The 18,709-nt window shown below is 51.3% G+C and overlaps 7 protein-coding genes across 7 annotated transcripts; 2 read left to right on the top strand and 5 right to left on the bottom strand.

Annotated features, from left to right (window-relative positions):
• Positions 1-625: 625 nt before the first annotated feature.
• BDZ99DRAFT_459479 (uncharacterized protein) lies at positions 626-1,372 on the bottom strand. Its single transcript, XM_033719173.1, has 2 exons — positions 1,113-1,372; positions 626-1,057 (listed from the first exon to the last, which is right to left on the bottom strand). Exons 1-2 carry the CDS (start codon positions 1,340-1,342, stop codon positions 889-891), a joined length of 399 nt encoding a protein of 132 aa, XP_033580669.1. The 5' UTR covers positions 1,343-1,372; the 3' UTR covers positions 626-888.
• Positions 1,373-2,274: 902 nt separating this feature from the next.
• On the top strand, positions 2,275-3,778 carry BDZ99DRAFT_506636 (uncharacterized protein; the record flags this gene model as incomplete). Its single annotated transcript, XM_033724185.1, has 3 exons — positions 2,275-2,587; positions 2,691-3,283; positions 3,347-3,778. The coding sequence occupies 3 exons, from the start codon at positions 2,275-2,277 to the stop codon at positions 3,554-3,556; spliced, it is 1,116 nt and encodes a 371-aa protein (XP_033580668.1). The 3' UTR covers positions 3,557-3,778.
• Positions 3,779-3,989: 211 nt separating this feature from the next.
• On the bottom strand, positions 3,990-6,173 carry BDZ99DRAFT_567455 (uncharacterized protein; the record flags this gene model as incomplete). Its single annotated transcript, XM_033727686.1, has 2 exons — positions 3,990-5,925; positions 6,109-6,173. 2 exons carry the CDS (start codon positions 6,171-6,173, stop codon positions 4,290-4,292), a joined length of 1,701 nt encoding a protein of 566 aa, XP_033580667.1. The 3' UTR covers positions 3,990-4,289.
• Positions 6,174-6,463: 290 nt separating this feature from the next.
• On the bottom strand, positions 6,464-8,304 carry BDZ99DRAFT_506635 (glycoside hydrolase; the record flags this gene model as incomplete). The annotated part of the gene is made up of 4 exons (XM_033724184.1): positions 7,846-8,304; positions 7,628-7,725; positions 6,632-7,574; positions 6,464-6,577 (listed from the first exon to the last, which is right to left on the bottom strand). The coding sequence occupies exons 1-4, from the start codon at positions 7,894-7,896 to the stop codon at positions 6,464-6,466; spliced, it is 1,206 nt and encodes a 401-aa protein (XP_033580666.1). The 5' UTR covers positions 7,897-8,304.
• A 1,538-nt stretch (positions 8,305-9,842) lies between these two features.
• On the bottom strand, positions 9,843-11,658 carry BDZ99DRAFT_409700 (glycoside hydrolase). The gene is made up of 2 exons (XM_033716552.1): positions 11,458-11,658; positions 9,843-11,253 (listed from the first exon to the last, which is right to left on the bottom strand). Exons 1-2 carry the CDS (start codon positions 11,464-11,466, stop codon positions 10,222-10,224), a joined length of 1,041 nt encoding a protein of 346 aa, XP_033580665.1. The 5' UTR covers positions 11,467-11,658; the 3' UTR covers positions 9,843-10,221.
• A 3,067-nt stretch (positions 11,659-14,725) lies between these two features.
• BDZ99DRAFT_459478 (uncharacterized protein) lies at positions 14,726-16,145 on the bottom strand. The gene has a single exon (XM_033719172.1). It carries the CDS (start codon positions 16,071-16,073, stop codon positions 15,201-15,203), a length of 873 nt encoding a protein of 290 aa, XP_033580664.1. The 5' UTR covers positions 16,074-16,145; the 3' UTR covers positions 14,726-15,200.
• Positions 16,146-16,276: 131 nt separating this feature from the next.
• On the top strand, positions 16,277-18,262 carry BDZ99DRAFT_436124 (uncharacterized protein). Its single transcript, XM_033717524.1, has 3 exons — positions 16,277-17,004; positions 17,080-17,774; positions 17,842-18,262. The coding sequence occupies exons 1-3, from the start codon at positions 16,719-16,721 to the stop codon at positions 18,178-18,180; spliced, it is 1,320 nt and encodes a 439-aa protein (XP_033580663.1). The 5' UTR covers positions 16,277-16,718; the 3' UTR covers positions 18,181-18,262.
• The last annotated feature ends 447 nt before the right edge of the window (positions 18,263-18,709 follow it).

Below are 18,709 nucleotides of genomic sequence, written 5' to 3'. Positions count from 1 at the left end.
AAGTTTATTTCTTCTAATCAAATGAGTGTGGTTAACGATGTAAGAGGTGCCCTTACTATGTCACAGAGACCTGCACTAGATGTCATGAATGAAGCGGCTCGAATTGGCAGCCTCTCTTTTCCCACCAAAATCAAATAGTCAACGGTGTGAGAGGTGCCCCCAAGCTATCATGGAAATCTGCAATGGATGTAATGATTGAGACAGTCTAAATTAAGAGATCCCTGCTTGAATCAAACTGCAGGTAGATGGCAATGTAAGGTGTGCCCCCAATATGTCTCGGAAATCTGCGTTGGATGTAACGATCAACACGGCCCAAATTAGGAGCTCGTTTTCTCCATCCTCAGTACACTTGATCAATAATATAAGGCGTGCCCCCGACAGGCAACCGAAATCTACACTAAATGTCATGGTTGACGCTGTCTGGATTGGGAGGTTGTTTTTCTTCTCTAGATTACATGTGCTTGACGCTGTAAGACGTGCCCCCAACAAGTCATCTAATTCTGCATGACATGCCATGAGCGAGCCGGTCTAGATCATGAGGTATTTGCTCCTTTCAAAATCACACTTGTTTGACGCTGTCAGAGGTGCCCCCGATACGTTATCGAATCTGCATTATGTGTAATGAGTGAGACGGCCTAGATTAGGAGGTAAATTTTTCTCCTCTATATCACCCTTTTTGACGTTGTGAGAGGTGGCCCCAGTCTGTCAAGGTAATCTGCATTGGACGTCATGAGTGAGACGGTCTAGATTAGAAGGCGTTTATTCCTCTCTGTATTACACTTCTTTAACACTGTAAGAGGTGGCCCCGGTCTTTCATCATAAGCTGCATTGAATGTAACGATCGAGATGTTCTGAATTAGGAGGTCCCTTTTCTCGACCTAAATAGAACTATTTATTCCCATTATTTGCCTCCGGGAACCATCTCTTCGCCGCCTCAATCGTGTCGTCCGGTTGTGTGTTGAACAGGAGCTTGGTATGAGGAGATTTCTCATGTACTGTATTAACGAGGGATTCGAAGAGGGGTGTGAATTGCCTATTGGCACGGATACCAATCCCTCTGCATCGGATCAGCTGTGTACTTCGCATTGAGTGGAGTTGACAAGGCTACTCACATGCACACTCCAGACCATTCCTTCTCCGCAAGCACCTTTTCTAATCGCTGCATACTCTCCCCAGGCGCGTAGTCCAGGTATTGGTAGTCCAATCCAACATCTTTGAATTGCTGTTCATCGCGCGCTAAGGCTACTTTAACCCTCGCAATCATCTCTTCCGCCTTGTCTGCGCCGACGAGAGTTTCGTATTGGTCCCACGCTATGCCGATGAGGAGGAAGCATGGTGCCATGATGTGTAGTGATTTATCGAGAGAATAGGTTGGAGCAATACGGGATTCCGAGCGGGGACAGATAAAGCTTCATGTAGCCCAGAGGTAAGCGCTAATGCAGCATATAGAACTAGGTCATAAGTGTGGGCATGCGGACATCTCACTGCTAGGGCTACATTCTTGCTCGCTCGACACCGCTGTAAGGAGCCCCAGCTAGCATGTCTTCCGTCAGTCAAACTGTACCCTAATTTCCACTGCATCGAGTTTTTACACCCTATTCGAAGGTTTGAATGCTTATCGGGATACCCTAAGTAGATGCATGAAGTTCTCAAACTCATGGCATTGTACTGTAAGTACCGATGGCACTATTCTCTTTTCTCGAACCGACTCTTCCAACGTCTATTTCGGCTTTCGAACCTAAGCAGACAAAGTTTCAGACTAAATTGTGACTTAATAGCGAATCTGAAGTTGTGGCTATACTAGGAGGAGTTAATTCCGAAAGTCGAATGATAACGCTCGGTTCGCCTGAAAATTCTGTAGAATAACCCAAAGCGAGATTCTTCACCAAGCTTCGAGAATAGGACTCGATCGTTCTGATCAATGAAAAAATCATGTCGTAGCATTACTAGCATTCTTTGATGTTAAGGTTAGTGCAGCCGAATACGCCCCTGGTCAGAACGAATACGGCCCCGGTCAGGAACTACTATACCCCTTAACAGTGACAGAAGCAGCTTTAGTGAGTTCAAAAAAGTATTACCGTAAGCTTCGAGAGGTAAATTAGATTGTTGAAGGTGGCTTTTGCGATGAATTACGAATACGGCTCCTGCCGTTCGCGTCTTTATAATCTTGAAATTTTCATAGAGCAGACATTCTCATATAAGTATCGCAAGCGGAGTCTCCCAGTAGATCGATCATCCATTCCCACCGTTTTACAACTCTCGAAAGCAGTCGAGATGATCTTCATTATCCTTATTGCGTCTTTCCTTGCTCTCGCTCGCTCTTCTCTTGCTTACAATCCAAGACCGTGCATCGGCTTCAAAGTACCAGTGGAGGTACAGGCCAACAACTCAATCTACGATATCCCTCGCGTTGACAGTAACGTTGACGCGGTTGACCTGGTACGGAATCTGGTCGTTTGGTCAGGCCCGAACGCGACTAGCCGGATCACAGCTCCTCGTCCTGTCCACCAAACTTTTAGCATTAGTGCACGGCTTTGCGTACCAGATGGAGGAGCGAAAGCTAGCATCTTGCAGATTGCGACCCACGGTTTCGGCTTCGATAAGAGGTGAGTGGCATTCCAGACTTGCTAAAGGCCATTGCCATGTAACCTAACGAATCCTCAGCTACTAGGATTCCGAACGCCGTCCAGACACAAACTCCTACGTCAACGCCGCTTTGAAAGCAGGATACTCTATCCTCATTTACGACCGCTTGGGTGTTGGGCAGTCCGACAAGCCTGACGCGTACGAAATCTTGCAGGCCCCACTGGAGGTCGAGATACTCCACCAGCTTACTATCCTCGCTCGCTCTGGGCAACTCGTTCCATCGCCTTTGACAAGCAAAAATGTCCAACTTCCCAAATTCGATAAAATCGTACTCGTCGGCCACTCCTTCGGGACCGCTATAACCTCTGGAGCGATCTCTAAATATGGCGATACTATTGATGGGGCAGTTCTCACTGCGTTCGTTTACAACAAAGAATTTCTCGCAACGGGTGTGGATTCATATGGATGGGAACACGCCCCGGAAAGCGACCACAAGAGGTTCAGTGAGTTTCCGAGCGGAGTCATCGTGCAAGGGACAGTCAGCAGCGTGCAGCAAATCTTCATGAAGAAGGGAGCATTCGAGCCTGATATGCTGGACTATGCGGAAGAAGTCAAGCAGCCAGCGGGGGTGGGTGAGCTCCTGTCTGTTGGGATGATATGGCCGCTGCCAGCTCCCGCTTTCTCTGGCCCGTTGCTCGTAAGTCGAAACCAGAATTCCCTGAATCTCCGAAAAAATGGCTGATCCGATTTTGATTTCTAGATTGCTCTTGCTGAGTTTGACTTCCCTGTTTGCCGGGGCGACTGTAAGGGGGTAGTCGATCTGTCGACTTTGGGTCCAGGACTCTGGCCAAAGGCGTCCGACATCAGCTTGCAGATTCATCCAAACTCCGGGCACGGTTTGACGCTGCATAGAAATTCGACAGGCCACTTCCAGGTGGTCTTTTCTTATCTGAACGAGAAGGGGTTGTGAGGCTGGGGTGTCTTGACTCAAGTCTGGTTCGTACTCAAGAAGGGCGAACGGAAGTTCTCGCGCAAGAGCAGGAGAGTGTCGCTAAGTTATTACGCTTGACACCATCTGAGGTGGCCCAGCTGGGCTCCCGGTAGTTGAACTTACTCCTTCTACACTACCGACATCCTAAACTGCGGATCAAGGCACCGATTTTAGATGTCTTGTATCCATAATCGTAATCGCATACCCCTTACTCACTGCCTCTCTTGGATTTCCTGATTATGATGCCCTTAGACAGTTGTTGATGAAGCATCGCAAGCGGTGTCAGAAAGGTGTAAGGAAACCTTTGTCCTAGCACTATATGTATAGGTTTACGGCCCAAGCGATCTTACGTCTAATTCAAATGCAGAGGTGGGAAGCGGGGGTTTGATCTCGGTTTAATTTCATTTTTGGAGTCTATGGAACAGGAGGCAGATGACATAAGGGAAGAAGCAGGGCCGCAAATTGATAAAGGGAGGGAGAATTGGTGGCAGGATCATGAAGCCTAAGCGAAGCTCGCTGGCGTGTTAAGCAAATGAAAGGCAAAGCCGGACTGAAGATGAAGTAGGTGGGGTAAAGGAACACCCCAGCCAAGAAAGTCGGAGTGAGCCTCGTCGGATTCATCAGTGGATGTCAGACAGGAGCAGTGGTGCTACCAACCCCTGGATCGACCAACTAACGTGGTTTAGAAAGTCCAGGTTATCGTCTAGAGCATTCATGACCTATTCCTGGTCATGATTTGATCCGAGAAGTCGAATGTTCCGCTATCGACGTCGGATCCCATGTCGCTGTCATATTCAGAGCCACGATTGAAGGCCCTAATGCAGCAATCATCTTTCGAACACCTCGTCGGACTCGCCCCTCTACAGTCTTTCCCCAGCTCTTTCTCCCATTCGTATAGATCCCGATATTCCCTGCGTCTGCCAATCTTCACCAAACCTTCCTCCAAAGCTAGGATACTGGGAATTTTGGTGAGAAATGGCCGCCAGGTATTGTTGATGAAACGCCGCCGACGACCATCAGAATCGTAACCACTGCGGAATAGACAAACATCGTCTAAACCTAAAGCTTTCAAAGTCGACCTGTGTGCCTCGCAGAATGCCAAAAGCGCCCTTGGTGTTGCAACTGTTTCCTTGAGGAATAGTTTTTTGAGTCTGGGGAAATGTATGGTCAAGATTAGGCCGACTGTGTCGCTATCGCCGCCGTCAGGGAAGAGAACAAAATCTCTCTGATCGTCAATCAGTTCTAGTAATTCGAGGTTGTGGCAATGACTCAAAACAGTCACAAGAGGATGGGCGTTTGGCGAGAAGAGAGTCCTGGCCGCGAAGCCTTGATACTCCATCGAGAAACTGATGTAGATTTGTTTGAGGTTTGCGAAGACCCTGCCAGTGTTGACATGGACTTGCGCAGGATACGGCCTTAAAAAGTCGACTGGGATACGCGTCTCGTTGTCCCCTAGTTTCAGTTGACTGATGGTATTCTTGCTGTCAAGAAGTGCTTCCATGAGGGTGTCGAATCCTTGCCAACTCTCTCGCTGGTAAAGAAAGCTTCCTTCAGCAAACATGTCTGCTTTGTCGCATTCGTCACACTCTCCGAAGCTCTCGCAGCTCCAGATCCTCCTCATCTTATGTGGCTGGAAAATAGTGGTGTCATATCCAACAATGGTACCATCGTTATCATGCCAAATCTCTGGCATATTCCATCCAACCGCTCCAGTCTCGGTGCTGGTAATGAAGCCGAGGGACGTGACATTAGGCATGTTCTCAAACGCTTTGGTTAGGCCTATTAGGTCGGCTTTGGAATGAAGCTCACTCTCTTGACGATCCAGGCGCTGTATATACACTTTATGCATGCGTTCCATCGCTTGCACCACCTCTGGCGTAAGAGAAGGGGAGAAACGTTCCAACGTTTTGTCATGGTCGTAAGGCCAGGTTTCTACTTCGTAAAATTCTCCGGCCCTGATCGATTCATACATGTACCAATCAACGGCCTGTTTATAGTACTCCTTCCAGTCGCGGAGGTTGTCCGCAATCCGACTTCCGATATATACGATCTCTCGAATTGCTTTGCTGTACAGAGGGTGGCCACACACAGCTTCAAACGTCCGCAGCGACTTTGGTGAGGCGTCCAGATATAGACGAGTAAGATTCGTAGTGAGCCATAGATCCCCTATGGCAGCAACCGCCTTACAAACGAGTCTGGCGTTGCGAAGATCTGCCAGCTCGAAGGACTGCTTTGCCGCGCCTTCGAAGAGGCTGCATCTGAAGTGCCGGTCCGGCAGAAGCGATGTGATCTCGAGCAGGATTTCGTTTGTGAGGTCGAGTAGTCTGATCGAAGCGGCTGAATTAGCTCTATTGATCGTTAGCGATGTGAGCTCCTTCAATTCGCCCTTACGTTCGGGCGGCCTTGGATTGCTGGATACCGCTATCTGAAAAGCCTCAGACCGGTGAGCGATCGCGCAAATCGAATCGGTGTGGTCTTTCGAAACCACGTTGAAGCAAATCAGACAGCGGCAAATATGTGCATGCACTTACTTCATCTTTACTGATTCGCTGGTTAGAACCACCGCTGAGCCGTCTCTGCTCACAACCGCGTCCATGGCGGAGAGTACGCACAAGACCTTCGGAGAAATGTAATGTAAAGATGACGGAGGTTGGCCGGAGGTGAAGAGGAAAGAGCTCTAGAGGTGGTCGAAATAAAGCTGCCACGTGACTAAGACCTCACCTTAGCTCACATCATCGATATGCTCCAGAGTGACCACAATAGTATTACTGAAAGATTTACCGTATGCAAGCAATTACTATATGACCAAGGCCTATCGCCCTGGGATTACGGATCTGATGCAACCCAAACTCCTCCCCACCCACCAGCTTACCGCACACCCTCCACTCATTGCCCCTGGCAGCCAGTCCGAATGTTATCGTACTTACTATCAGGATACTCGAGATTGTTGTTCTGCTTCGCCAGCTTGCTGCCATCCTGCCCGCCTAGCGCTAGCACGACCTACAAAGTTGTCAGTATCCCATCGCTCTGCTGGCCTCTATGGTAGTCACTCACATTCTGGATAATGCTCCCCGTGTCGTTCCTATCCCCGCTGGTCTCCCACCACATCGCGCCGCCGAGCCCTTGGTCCTTGATCCACGCTGCCTTCTTGACCGCCATGCCGACGGTATCATAGCTCACCATCGTCCTAGCAGTCGGATCGTAGCTCCAGCTCGCACCGAAGTTATCATCCTCGAACTCCTGCGCGCCGGGCTTGGGTAGCACCTTATAATCCCAGATTCCATTCTCCCAGCTTCCGTCACCAACACCGCTGAAGTTCTTTCCCGGGCCATCCGTGTTCGTGAACGCGCGGCCATAGAGCGGCATACCTAGGACAAGCTTGCTAGCGGGGACACCGCCAGCGATATAATCGCTGACGGCAGCTGAAGATGAGAAAGGCGTGCAGCCACTGGGATCGTGGTAGATGTTGGCCTGATGGCCGGCGCAGCTGTCCCAGGAGCCGGAGTAGTCGTAAGCCATGAGGTTAATGAAGTCGACTACGTTGGCAATCTCTTGGAGAGGGAGGTACTGATAGTTTTGCTTCCCAGCCGGCGCGGCGATCGTAAGGTCGAACTTTGGATTGCTAGGCAGCGTCGCCGCGTATGCGTCCATAGCGGAGCGGATTGCTTGGAGTAGTTGCACGAACTGCTCACCCTGCGCGGGGGATGACGGGTACTCCCAGTCGACGTCGATGCCGTCGAATCCTACGTCTTTGATGAGCTGGACGCAGGAGTCTGCGAACTTCTGGCGTCCGGCGGCTGTGGAGGCGGGAGCATCGAAGTGCTTGGATTCGTGGGCGTACGTCCAACCGCCAATGGAAAGGAGAACCTTGAGGTTGCGGTTACGCTTCTTGAGGAGGAAGAACTGCTTCAAACAACCGTAGATGTTGTTGCCGGTATCGTTCCAGGAGTCACCCGGATTATGCTTTTCTACGTCAGACCAGCTGTCGGTTAGAATGCTGTAGCGATGTTAGTGGTGGACGAAAGGCAGGGCATCATGGAGAGGACGTACACTGTGCCGTCGGGCTGGTTGTCAGCGAACGAGTAGAGAACGTGGGTTAGCTTCTCGGCGGGAATGTCCCAGGGGTTGTGATTGCGGGCGTAGATGGCCTGGGACGAGTAAGTTAGCAAGTGGCTTTTTACACTCTCAAATCATGGGCCGTAATTCATTTTTGAGAAGAACAAAACTTGAAATGAAGATCTAGATCCGAACGAAACAAGGAAACTCACCCAATTGACAAAGTAGGCTACTGCCTTATACCCATCATGAGAATAGCCCATATCGCTATCGATTGGCGTCTCAGACGGAACCGAAATAGAGTTTACTGTCGTCGGTTTCAATGGCACAGGGACATATGCTGGGGTAGTCTCTGGAGGATAAGTTGGCTCGTAGCTTGGCTCAGTGGTTTCCGGAGGGTACACCGGTTCGTAGCTGGGCTGGGTCGTTTCAGCTGGCTCTGACGGCGGCCAATACTCAGTGCTAGGATGAATAGGCAAGTATGCTGTGAAGGTCGTCTCAGGAGTCTCAATGATAGTTTGGTATAGATTGGTATCGAAGAAGTCAGTCACGACAGGGGTTTCCTCTGGCGGAAATGACGTCGGATCTGGCACAGTTTGGCGGGTGACTGGAGTGTCTCGTAGGGTTCCGTACTTGAAGGGGGTCAGGAAAAAGCGCTTGAGAAGTGAAGTTTGAGAAGAAAGAAGGACGGATATAAAGAGAGCGCTAAGAGAAGCGAACAGAACTATAATTGTGCTAGAGGCTCTGGGCATGGCCAGCAGTCGTGAGTGTGGTGTGGCGCAGCACCCCGGCCTCAGCTCGGAATGTGACGACGCGTGGAAAACAAGCAAATGGCAAGACACGATCAGCGTCCAGCGCCACACTGGAGTCGTGGCATCGACAGAGCGATGTAACAGGCCCACAGCTGAGAGAAGAGAGAGCAGCAAGGTACAGCATCCGGGGAGCCATCAAACCAGGTGGCAAAGCGGGGAGAATGAGAGCTGGGAACGATGGGCTTTCGAGGTACGCAATTGAGCAGAGCACCTACGAATCGTTGACTGAACCTTACCACCAGGTCACCAAGATCCTTCAAGAATCCAGCTGTTTCTTGCTGCAGCTCGTCGCCTTGAAGACCGCCTGCAGGGAGCGCAGCAGCCGTGCAGAGGGCCGCGAGAGCCAGCAAACAAAAGCACCGTAGAGCCTGCATTAGACATATTCCGCCGTCAGCCAATCGGCATCCTGTCAAACTGCCATCCCAACATAAAAGAGAAAGGCATCAACCATACCTGCTTCATCATGAACAAATCCAGCTGTACAGTACAAACGCAGAAATAGCACAAAAAGCAATGCTGCTTCCACCCTTCGCAAAACGGGGCATTTCTCTCCCTCTTGAAGAATTCCAGCAGACCCACTTCCCAGCAACAACAGCTGCATTCCACGGGCCTAGGCTGGTGACCGTCTCCACCGCCCATACATAGCACACACGTACCTCACCTCCGCCCGTAACTAGATCACCCTACGCACTTCCTAGATGAACCGCAAGGCAGAAGCGGTCCGATGCAAGGCTCGCCGTGTACCCTCACTACTACCATTTGCGTACAGAACCGCCATCACCTGGGGTCGGCGTCGAGGCCCCGCGCTCCGCAACCCTGAAGTTGGACAGTGTGTAACGGGCAGCGCACCTGCGCCTGCTCCGGGAAGGGCAGCGGGGTGTCAAAGCCACGCCGCTCTCAGAAGGGCATGCAGGGCCAAAAACACAAACCGGCCCGTCCGCTTGTCAAGGGTTCTTGATCTGAGTCGAACCCGCTGTTGCCCGGTTGCTGGTAACTACGGTGAACGGCCTATCTGGTGTCATGCTTCGTTGAACATAGAATGTCGGTCTATTCTGACTCCGTCTGAGATGGCCTAAAGAGCTATCAAGCGTGTCAAAACTCTCGTTTTTCACTTCATAATGATGTACCAGGGGCCCTCAAGCGGTGCCAGACAAGTGTACGTAAGTCCGAGTATGTATTTGTCTGAAGTTTCGAAAGTTCTATCTTAGAAGCATAGATTCACGGACTGTCACTTTCTGTTCAAGGTCCCAGGGTGTTTTGTGTGAGCTCAGGCGGGCGGAAAGCGCCCGGCCCACTGCCTCCGTATGAAACCCGCTTCATCACTCGCGTCGCAATGGCGAAATCCCATGACCGGCTGAGAACATCATCTGAACAGTGCGAGTCACGGGAAAAAGTTTGCAGGTGACAGATGTCTGATTTGACATCCTAAATATATTGTACAACAAGTCAAAGCGACCCGTGTCCTCTTATCGATCAAAGGCAGAAATAGCCAATGAAGACAAAATAGGAACAAGACCGCCGAAATCAGCTCCCTCATAACACATAATGCCGTTTTCATTCCACTTGAAAATCCCGCTTAGCCCAACCATATTTTCCGTCTCGGCTTTGTACAGCGTATGAGGCCGCCGTAATTATGAAACAAACATTGTATGGAGGGAAGGGAATGTGGTAAAGGAGGGAGTGCATATTGACATACCAAAGAGAGGATATCCGGCCGTAAGAGCGCGAATGTGCAACAGCCGTCCAGCGGTTCGCTTGTCGAGAAGGGCCACCCTTCTACATGAAACCCCAGTACTTCTCTGCGTTGTAGGAACCGGCAAAGTCGGACTTCCAGGCACTGCTGAAGGCAGAGAACAATATGATGCTATCGCTGAAAGCGTCGCGGAGAGACTGAAGCGCATCCTTTTGGTTCTGTGGGCTGGGTACAGCTTTTCCATTGGCGTCTCCAGATGATGGCCAACCGGACTCAGTGACGATGACCTTCTTGCCAGGGCACGCGTTCTCGACCTGTTGGACGGTGCCTTTGACATAAGTGCCCGCATCCTTAGCCGCTGTGTTGGAATCGAAGAAAGCATGGCTATTGACCATGGCGTAGTCGGAATTTTGGCAGAGCGAGGGGTTGTCAACTGTGGCTGGAACAGTGTCAACAGTCCCAATAGGTCCAGTATAGCCAACAGCCTGGAGCTTCTGGCGGGCGTCATTGATAGCGTCGACCACGGCGGAGGCTGTCATCTGGTGCGAGTTGACTTGCTCATTTCCGACACTAATGAGAAGGATGTCATCCCATTTTCCGTTGGCGAACTGATTGATGGCATCGGAGAACATGTTGACATCGTCCGACACATTCTCAGTCGGCACATAGATTCCAAGCATAAGCTTTTGTCCGTTATCTCTCGCATGCTGAAGCCCCAGCGCAACCTGATTGCAGCCGGTTCCATACAGACGAACTACTCCGTAGCTTTTCATCGCGTTAAACTCATCAGCGATTTGAGATTCGTTCTTGCACGTGGTGGACGAGCTTGATCCAGTGAACGGATCCCACGCAACGCCAGAGGTAATAACCCCAGAGGCGCCAGATGGGGCTTGTGTAGCTGAAGGCGCAGGGGCGGCTGAGGTAGCTGGAGCGGCGGAAGTAGCTGGAGCGGCAGAGGTCGCCGGAGCGGAAGAAGAGGGTTCTTCAATAGACAACGAAGAAGGGGCAGATGAAGGGGTTGGGGTCTCGCTTGGCGGGGCAGAAGTTTCAACTGCACTGGACGTAGGCTCTGGAGTCGCCATTGGAGTAATATAAGTCGGAGCCTCGGTGGACGACTCCGTGGCAGTCGAGGACGGAAAGTCGAAAGTTGAGGATGCGGCCTCAGTAGAGACACCGGCCTTCACGACGTTGACGGTGGTGGTCGAGTATGTAACCGTGGAAGTGAACAGGACGAAAGAAGGTCCGTCCTTAGGAGTCGCCGCAACCTGGTTGATAGGCTCCGCGTGGGTCGCATACGGGATGCCGTTCTCATCTACCACGATTGTCATTGTGACTGTGGATGTTGTCGTAGATGTTGTCGTAGAGGCCTCCCTGACCGGAGTCGCAGTGACCTGACCGACAGGCTCCGTGTAGGTCGAATAAGGGACGCCGTGCTCGTCAACCAAAACAACTACCTCGGCGCCAGTGACGGTGACGACAGTGGTCTCGGTAACATAATCGCGCTTCGCATGGCGGCGATGACGATAGCCTGGAAAGGAGGTCAGAATGGCAAGGCTCTGTCGCTCGGAATATCTGCTTACCATGGGGCTGCGCAGCGGCGAACCCGAACAGGGCGATTGCACCAATGGTGAAGTGGCCGGCCTTCATATTGAAAGAGCGTATACGGTAACGCTGGCGTTAGAGGTATGTACAATTGACGATGTCAACGAATTGACTAGCGAGGCCGGCCCGCGGCGTCAGTAAATGGAGCAAATAAGGTCGGCGTTGCGACTCGATTGATCGCTGAGCGGGGCGAGTGCGCCAGCTACGGTGGCGAATTTGAGAGGTACGGTGTAGATGAAGGAAGGGAAGGGGATCAAAGGATGCGATAGACACCTACGAGGTCTAAGATCTCAACGGATCTACCGTAGGGAACGTGAAGGGTCCGACCACGCCGAGGTAGACTGGTTGCTCGAGGCGACGGTTAGTCGTGGAATGCGGGGTACATAAGATGCAGAATGACAAACAACGACGGGATGCAAGGATTGAAGGCGTTGAAGGAGGCTCAAGTGAAGGAATGTAGAGCGCGGAGGTGACGGCGTCGCACCAGTCAAGGGAGGGGAGTCGGCCTACCTGGCTGAAATGAATGGCGGCTTCGTCGAGAAGCGGGCAGATGAAGAACTTGGCTGACTGCAACGCCGAAGGCTGAGCGAGAGAAGGAGTGATCTCGGGCAGCGAGAAACGAAAGGTAAGAGGTGGTGGGGAGGGTGAGGTCGTGCGGGCGACAACAAAATAGAAGCAGCGACTTAGCGCTAGTCCGAATCGGGCAAGGTGCGGTGTCGTCCTCTCATATGTTTCGTCTTGACGCTGTCCGCATAATCCCCAGTTACTATTCCCAGAGCGACGGGCACAATTGAGATGGTCTGGGATATATTGTTTCTAGTATTCGCAAGGCCCAAAACCCGACTTCCAGGAACAGGTTCGGGAACCTCACTGTCTGAGGTGACCCGGCGAGTTTACCAGTGGCTTTCAATGGAATTGCATTTTTGTCATATTTTTTATGTGTGCTGAGGCGCCTATGACAGTGAAATGAGAGTTAAAGAAAGCTCTCTCGAGAAGCAAGCAATTACCGTTGAAAACACGATATAATAGCATTTGAAGCCAGCCTAGGACCCATCCCATTCGAGCTCGGACCTCCAAACCCGTTTTGTCGGCGTTGTCATCTGCGGTGGCCCAGTGAGTTTTCGGAGTGATCAAAACGATGATCTCCCACCTTTTTTGGGTGTTCGGAGGTGCGTTGAAGCCCACGACAGCGGCGAAACAGTGTACACAGCCCTATGACTAGGCATTGCAACAGCGAGCAGGAATCAATCTGCACATATTTTAATAGCAACCCCCCCCCCCCCCACGAGGTCGTTACCTAATGTAGGTATGGTCTATAACATTCAGTATGCAATGCCATAGTGCTTCTAAGTATGATAGGAGGGAGAACCTTACAAATAGTCGACATTGTCAATGTACATATATACAACTAAGACAATCCACAAACTCCGAGACAATTGCGGCTAGATCGTATCTGTTTCCGTGGGTTGCTTGACACAGCATATACCTTGATGAGAAGAGGAATAACCACCACCAGTTAGCGAAGGTCTAGATACATTTAGTCATGTCGTCGCCTTAGAAGTAGAGTAGCTTTAAACTGGTAAAATATGCTGGACGTCCCGCTCTCTTGACAAACGAGCGAGAGACTCGTGCTGACTAGGGCTGTGTGCGGCATTGTTGCTCATACCGAGGACTCGGTAGTCCTAGCTTGACTTGAAGTTACTTTCATAGAAATGGCACGGTGAAGGAAATAGTAGACACCTAAGCAGATATTGACCTAGAAAGAAAACGCAACAGGTAACAAATCGCGGTACCACAATAGCTGGGTTCGATTACCTTCGAAAACTCAGCTGTGGCGTTTGAATGTTGCTCGATCAGGTGGTATGGGGGATCAATAGATCTGAGCTAGAGCAAGTTGGTCTCAGTGCGCTGACTATATTCCGCAACACAGCTCATTCCTTTTGCCTGGTTCGCTCAAGTCAAGATCCGAGAGACTTCAACTATCGATCTCTGTATACCCTCAATCTAGAGTCAGTCGTGCGGTCGGGTCCCCCAGCCACTCTGTCAACGTTGCGCTCCAGGAACACCTTACACATGGTCTTACAGCTAGGGTTTGGACGTTGAGTGCGAGGCTGTACTTGGCTGCATGCAGTAGTTGACGTTCTGTAGATACAGCAAATGGATGAATTTGTGGTTACTGTGGTTACCTGAAGACTCAAGCGTCTGCCAACGGCTATGTATCCCGATACGAGAACTGCTGAGCATCGTGTCACCGAATCTCAGCTCGGAGAGGCTTGATATAGAAGAAAACATGAATCCGCTCAACGAAAATGAGTGTTGGGTGTCTTCCCAGGTTGCCATGAACGCTGCGAAATAGACGGGAGAAAGGAAAGGGGAGGCCTTTCGTCCCGTTCCCAGCCGCGCACGTACCAGGCCCGAAACTCCGCATTTGACCCAAAGTTTGGCGCCGTTGTTCCCACAACCTTTCGTCTTCTCCGAAATTAAAGGTGAGGCGACGGAACACTACAGTTGCTGGTACGCACGATGAAACGTTTCGAGAAAACTAATACAAGGATGCCAAACCGCAAGAGCAGCGACGACAGACCAGCTTGGCCATAACGGCCAGCGCACAGCGCACAGTGCCAGTGCGGGTGGCGGGGATCGGAAGGGAGCAGTCACGTGCGTCCAGCATGGACTGCAAAAAGCGGGACTGGCTCCGGAAAGTGTTCAAGTACATAGATGTTTTATTTTGAAATGGCTCAATTGTACGGTGCGACGCCTTGTACAAACCCATTTCTTGCCTTTTACCAGAAGTGGCCGCGAGGTGCGCACAAAACCGTACTACATAATCTTTGGAAACACAACTTAGGTGTTCGACACCTAGCTTTTGCGTTTTCGTTTGCTTTCTTTTTGCACTTTGCTGTACATTCACCTTCACCACCACCACAGCCCTGATCGAGGCTCCTACAATGATTTTCATTGGTGGAGATGTCCCTTCCAATGGCTAGGCATCATGTGCGAGAGAAATGCTCAGGGGCATGGGCAGTGAGTTTCTCACGACAAGCTGTCCGCAGTTTAATTAAAATCGTTCTGGAACTTGATTACGTTCTACAAAGCTGACTCCGCGCCTAATCGTGTGAACCGGAGGTCTTCTGTAGTTCAAGACGATCATATTTAAGAGTTGTCAGTCCGCATGCCGCGGGAAATCCCTCGTCGCTCGTACCAATTTATAACTCTTCGTTAGTCTATCTTGCACAGTTTATTGATTTGTGTCTCCGTACAGATCCAGGACGTAGCCAGGATGCGTGTCGCCTATGCAAGCCTAACGCCGGTGATAATCACCAAAATAATGACCACCCAGCCAATCTCCTCGATCCAAAAAGCAAGAATCCATCCGTATGTACACCCAATGGCCGTAAGTATCATCACCATGCCTCCATTCGACGACTCAGCTCTCTGACAAGAGACTGATATTCCCACCTCACCTCTCCCTCACAGTCTCTGTGCTACACCTCTCGGGATTATTTACCGAGTGGCCCGTCAGCCCCGTATATCCATCCAGCTCCGCCCTTCGCAAGAGACTCTGAATCTGTGCACCCTTGTCCATCCCCACCGCTGCCCGTCGCTGCGTCATCAGCTCCCGGCTTGCCTCCCGATGCTTCCGATCGGTCTGCTCCAGCACACTCGTGCTAAAATTACTCGCTCTTGTCGCCTGTCCAACACCCCCTAGACATGCGAGCACAACAATGAAACTCAAAAAGGCGAAGTTGGAGGCGAAGACGGGTGATTGCGGCTCCTGTCCGTTTTGGCGAGAGTGCCACCGCTCCCAGTCTTCCCACGTCGCATTCCTCATTGGGTCTTGGCCTGGTGGCCATTTCCGCGGTGTTGTGTATGATCGCGGAGGGGCAGCCCAGCCAGCTCCGTGTGAATCGTAGGCGGAGCGGCGGGCGGGGTCGGAGAGCAAAGCGTGAGCGGCGACGAGGAGACGGTACCGCTCCAGCCGCGTGTGCTGGGGGAGGGCAGCGGCGGGTGAGGCGTCATGGAAGCGGTCGGGGTGGTAGAGCTTGACTAGGGCGTAGAAGCGTGCTTTGGTATATGGTGTGCCTGGGGCGCAAGAGAGAATTTGATAGGGAGACGGGAGGGTATGTGGATGTGCCGGAGCGGGCCAATGGAGGTCGTGAGCCTCGTCATGGGAGGGAAGCTTTGATTCGGAGGATTGTTGGGAGGCTGTCACGTAGGTTCGACAGAGGGGAGTAGAGGGGCATGGTGACGTAGATTGGGAGGAAGAGGGTTTATAGAGGGCCGAGAGGTTGCTGTAGGAGGATAGAAGGATGGCGGGCTTCTTGGAGAGCATGGCGTAGGCGGCTCATGACGGATTGGAGGGGTAGAAGGAGGATATAGCTACGAGGAAGCTTCAAGTAGAGTGAATGTCATCATCGGACCATCGGCTGCGGGAATTAGTCCACGGGTAGATAAGATCGCCAAGAGATATCGATGGCACGGCTTCACGCTTCACCTTTGCTGCTGGGAACCTTATGCACCTCATCTCAGCGCGCACCCGCCACCTGCACCCCTGTGCCGTTTGCGCACAATGCTAATTACCGTGCGCCTTATATAGCACATCGCCGTGGCTGCTGCTATGCTAGCAGACTCCACTTCTTCACGTTCTTTTTACCTTTCAGACGTCTTTCAGGGGCCTCCGTTCCCTTCACTCTCTTTTGGTGAAATTAGCCTTAGGCAGCGACTTGCTATTGTTTGCTTAGCGCGTTCCTATTGAGCAGTGGCTTCTATCTCACTTTCTTTACTATTCTACGTAGATAACCTTTATCAGCCCTGCCCGCTCTTTCCGCTCCTTCTCACTTTCACTCACCTTCTTCAACAACAAACTTGATCGTCAATCCGGAGGAGCGCGAGGACTTCAAGGGTTTCTTGGGTGATCAAGAGCCTTGGATTGTCGACGACCGACTGCCCGATTGCTACGACGACAACGACAGCCATAATGAAAGTGAAGGGGAATTCATTCTCTACGGATGGCCAGGATGTGGAAGCAGAGCTCGACGCCATCATTGAGCGGCGACTACATCAAGATCTTGGTCCGTTCAATGGCTTCTTCAACCATGACCGCTCATTGGATCCATCCGACCAACTAGACATTGACCTGATGATCCTGGATTTTCTCGCGTTCAAAACGATTGAGTCCGTTCTCATAGCTGAGCAGGCCAGAATCGGAGGTACGCGTATCGAAGCCTGGGATATGCCTGAGGATAAGATCGAAATGACTAATCGTATGTCTAAAATCACTTCTTCGCCTATGTGTAGTCTTACTTTTGGAGGGATATCGGTCGACTAATGGGCTGCAGATTGGATCATGTGGGTCGCGAAGACCCACGGCGCTGATGCTGTCCCGACTGAGATGGCTAGCCGGCTAAAGCTACTGGAGTTCGTGCTTCTCTTCACTCGAAGACTAGACCCTGAGGCGAATCTCACGACTGCTGCTTCTTTGGAGAAGACGCGCAAAAAGAACAAGGGCCTGGCCGCTTTCATGTCCAGCCGCGATTCATTCACATCAGAACTCCTCCTACCCATCTCGTTCGATCCGCACACCGACTTTCCTCTTTCCAATCACCAGCTTTATGACAACCGCCTCCGTCTGGCTGCCGAACTTGGAGTGTCTGATCCCGAATTGTGGGCAAAGGAGTACTATGGAACATCGATGTGCCCCTCCCTATACGATCTCATGACCGACTTCTTCTGTATGACGGCCGCTTGGGCTGGGGTTTACTGGACTGCGAATAACGAATGGCTAGAGCTAGCAGGCGAATGGATGCTGCAAGCTGCCCTAGAAGCATACTTGATCTACGGTGTGAGTGGCGAAGATCTGTTCCGCGATATCTTCTCTGTCGGATGTCCGCCTCTGGACGCTACGCGCGACGGGTTGGAGGACGAAGCGGTCCGAGAGGCAGTGGATGCTATGCAGACCCTGTTCTGTGAACCCGAAAATCTACAACAGGAACTTGCTGACTGGACAGAGGTGAGAGAGAGTTACCTTTTGGCTGTGAGTCTCCGCATATTCTACCGGATACTATGGTTTTGAGCTGGGTTGCTGACGAGTGTGGTTCTAGCTCACTCCAGACGACTCCCCGTCCATCATTTCTGAGCAGACGATGGAGAGCGCACGCTCCAAGTTTGGTATCAAAGGATTCCACGCGAACATCTACGCCTTTCTGATGGGCTTGCATCTAGCAATGCATAAGCCAGATATGGTCCAAGTAGAGGAGGGACGGATCGAAGGTGTCTCAGAAGAAGAATCACGCCAAATGTTGGAGAATATGGGAGTGTTGCGGCTCACTGACGAGGAAGCCGCAGAGAAATCAAGGGCGGCCTTCGCGAGGGCTGGAATCACGAGGGCGGCGGACGGGATGGGGCTGATGGGAAGCACCGAAGATGAGCTGATCGAATAGAAATCGGCTAACTAGGAGATATCAGCATTATGATCTCTCAATCGATTGGTTACGGTTACCGGTTATTGGGATTTGATCTTGGGTAAGCAGGCGGATGCTCTCCACGACTACAAGACCTGATCCCAGAGAGGCCTCGGGACTAACAAGAATAAGCCAACCTTTTCTTTATACCCCATGCGATACGGTGGCATGTACGATACAAACGGTTTTCGAGCCGTACAAATATAAGTTAACACAAATCGGATTCTCCCATTTGTTCCCCGGGTCCTCTCAAGCTTGAAATCTAAACGGTGCACGCTTCATGCAGTGCTATAACACAAGTATATATACTGTTTCTCGAGGTCTCTTCCAGCTTACTCATGACATGCGGGTCTATCCTAACACGGCAAGAGAGATACTGTATCTTACAAGCGTCTCATAAAGTCGAGCTGTTGAGCAGGGACCACTAGCCATGCCAATCCGCGTCAAGGTCGATGCACAACAAAAAGCATCAAGTTCCTCCCACACATATGCAGCCGCTATAACATTC

This window comes from Mytilinidion resinicola, assembly GCF_010093595.1.
Source record: "Mytilinidion resinicola strain CBS 304.34 unplaced genomic scaffold BDZ99scaffold_4, whole genome shotgun sequence".
Lineage (NCBI taxonomy): Eukaryota > Fungi > Ascomycota > Dothideomycetes > Mytilinidiales > Mytilinidiaceae > Mytilinidion > Mytilinidion resinicola.
Note: the sequence above shows the minus strand (reverse complement) of the source record. Positions and strands in the feature narration are given on the sequence as shown.

What these genes read in the sequence shown, in the direction of transcription:
- BDZ99DRAFT_459479 (XM_033719173.1), bottom strand. Translation starts at nt 1,342, where the DNA reads ATGGCACCATGCTTCCTCCTCATCGGCATAGCGTGGGACCAATACGAA. An exon ending in GAATGGTCTGGAGTGTGCAT is followed by an intron (nt 1,058 to 1,112) that starts GTGAGTAGCCTT and finishes GATCCGATGCAG; the next exon opens with AGGGATTGGTATCCGTGCCA.
- BDZ99DRAFT_459478 (XM_033719172.1), bottom strand. Translation starts at nt 16,073, where the DNA reads ATGCTCTCCAAGAAGCCCGCCATCCTTCTATCCTCCTACAGCAACCTC.
- BDZ99DRAFT_436124 (XM_033717524.1), top strand. Translation starts at nt 16,719, where the DNA reads ATGAAAGTGAAGGGGAATTCATTCTCTACGGATGGCCAGGATGTGGAA. An exon ending in TAAGATCGAAATGACTAATC is followed by an intron (nt 17,005 to 17,079) that starts GTATGTCTAAAA and finishes AATGGGCTGCAG; the next exon opens with ATTGGATCATGTGGGTCGCG. An exon ending in GAGAGAGTTACCTTTTGGCT is followed by an intron (nt 17,775 to 17,841) that starts GTGAGTCTCCGC and finishes GTGTGGTTCTAG; the next exon opens with CTCACTCCAGACGACTCCCC.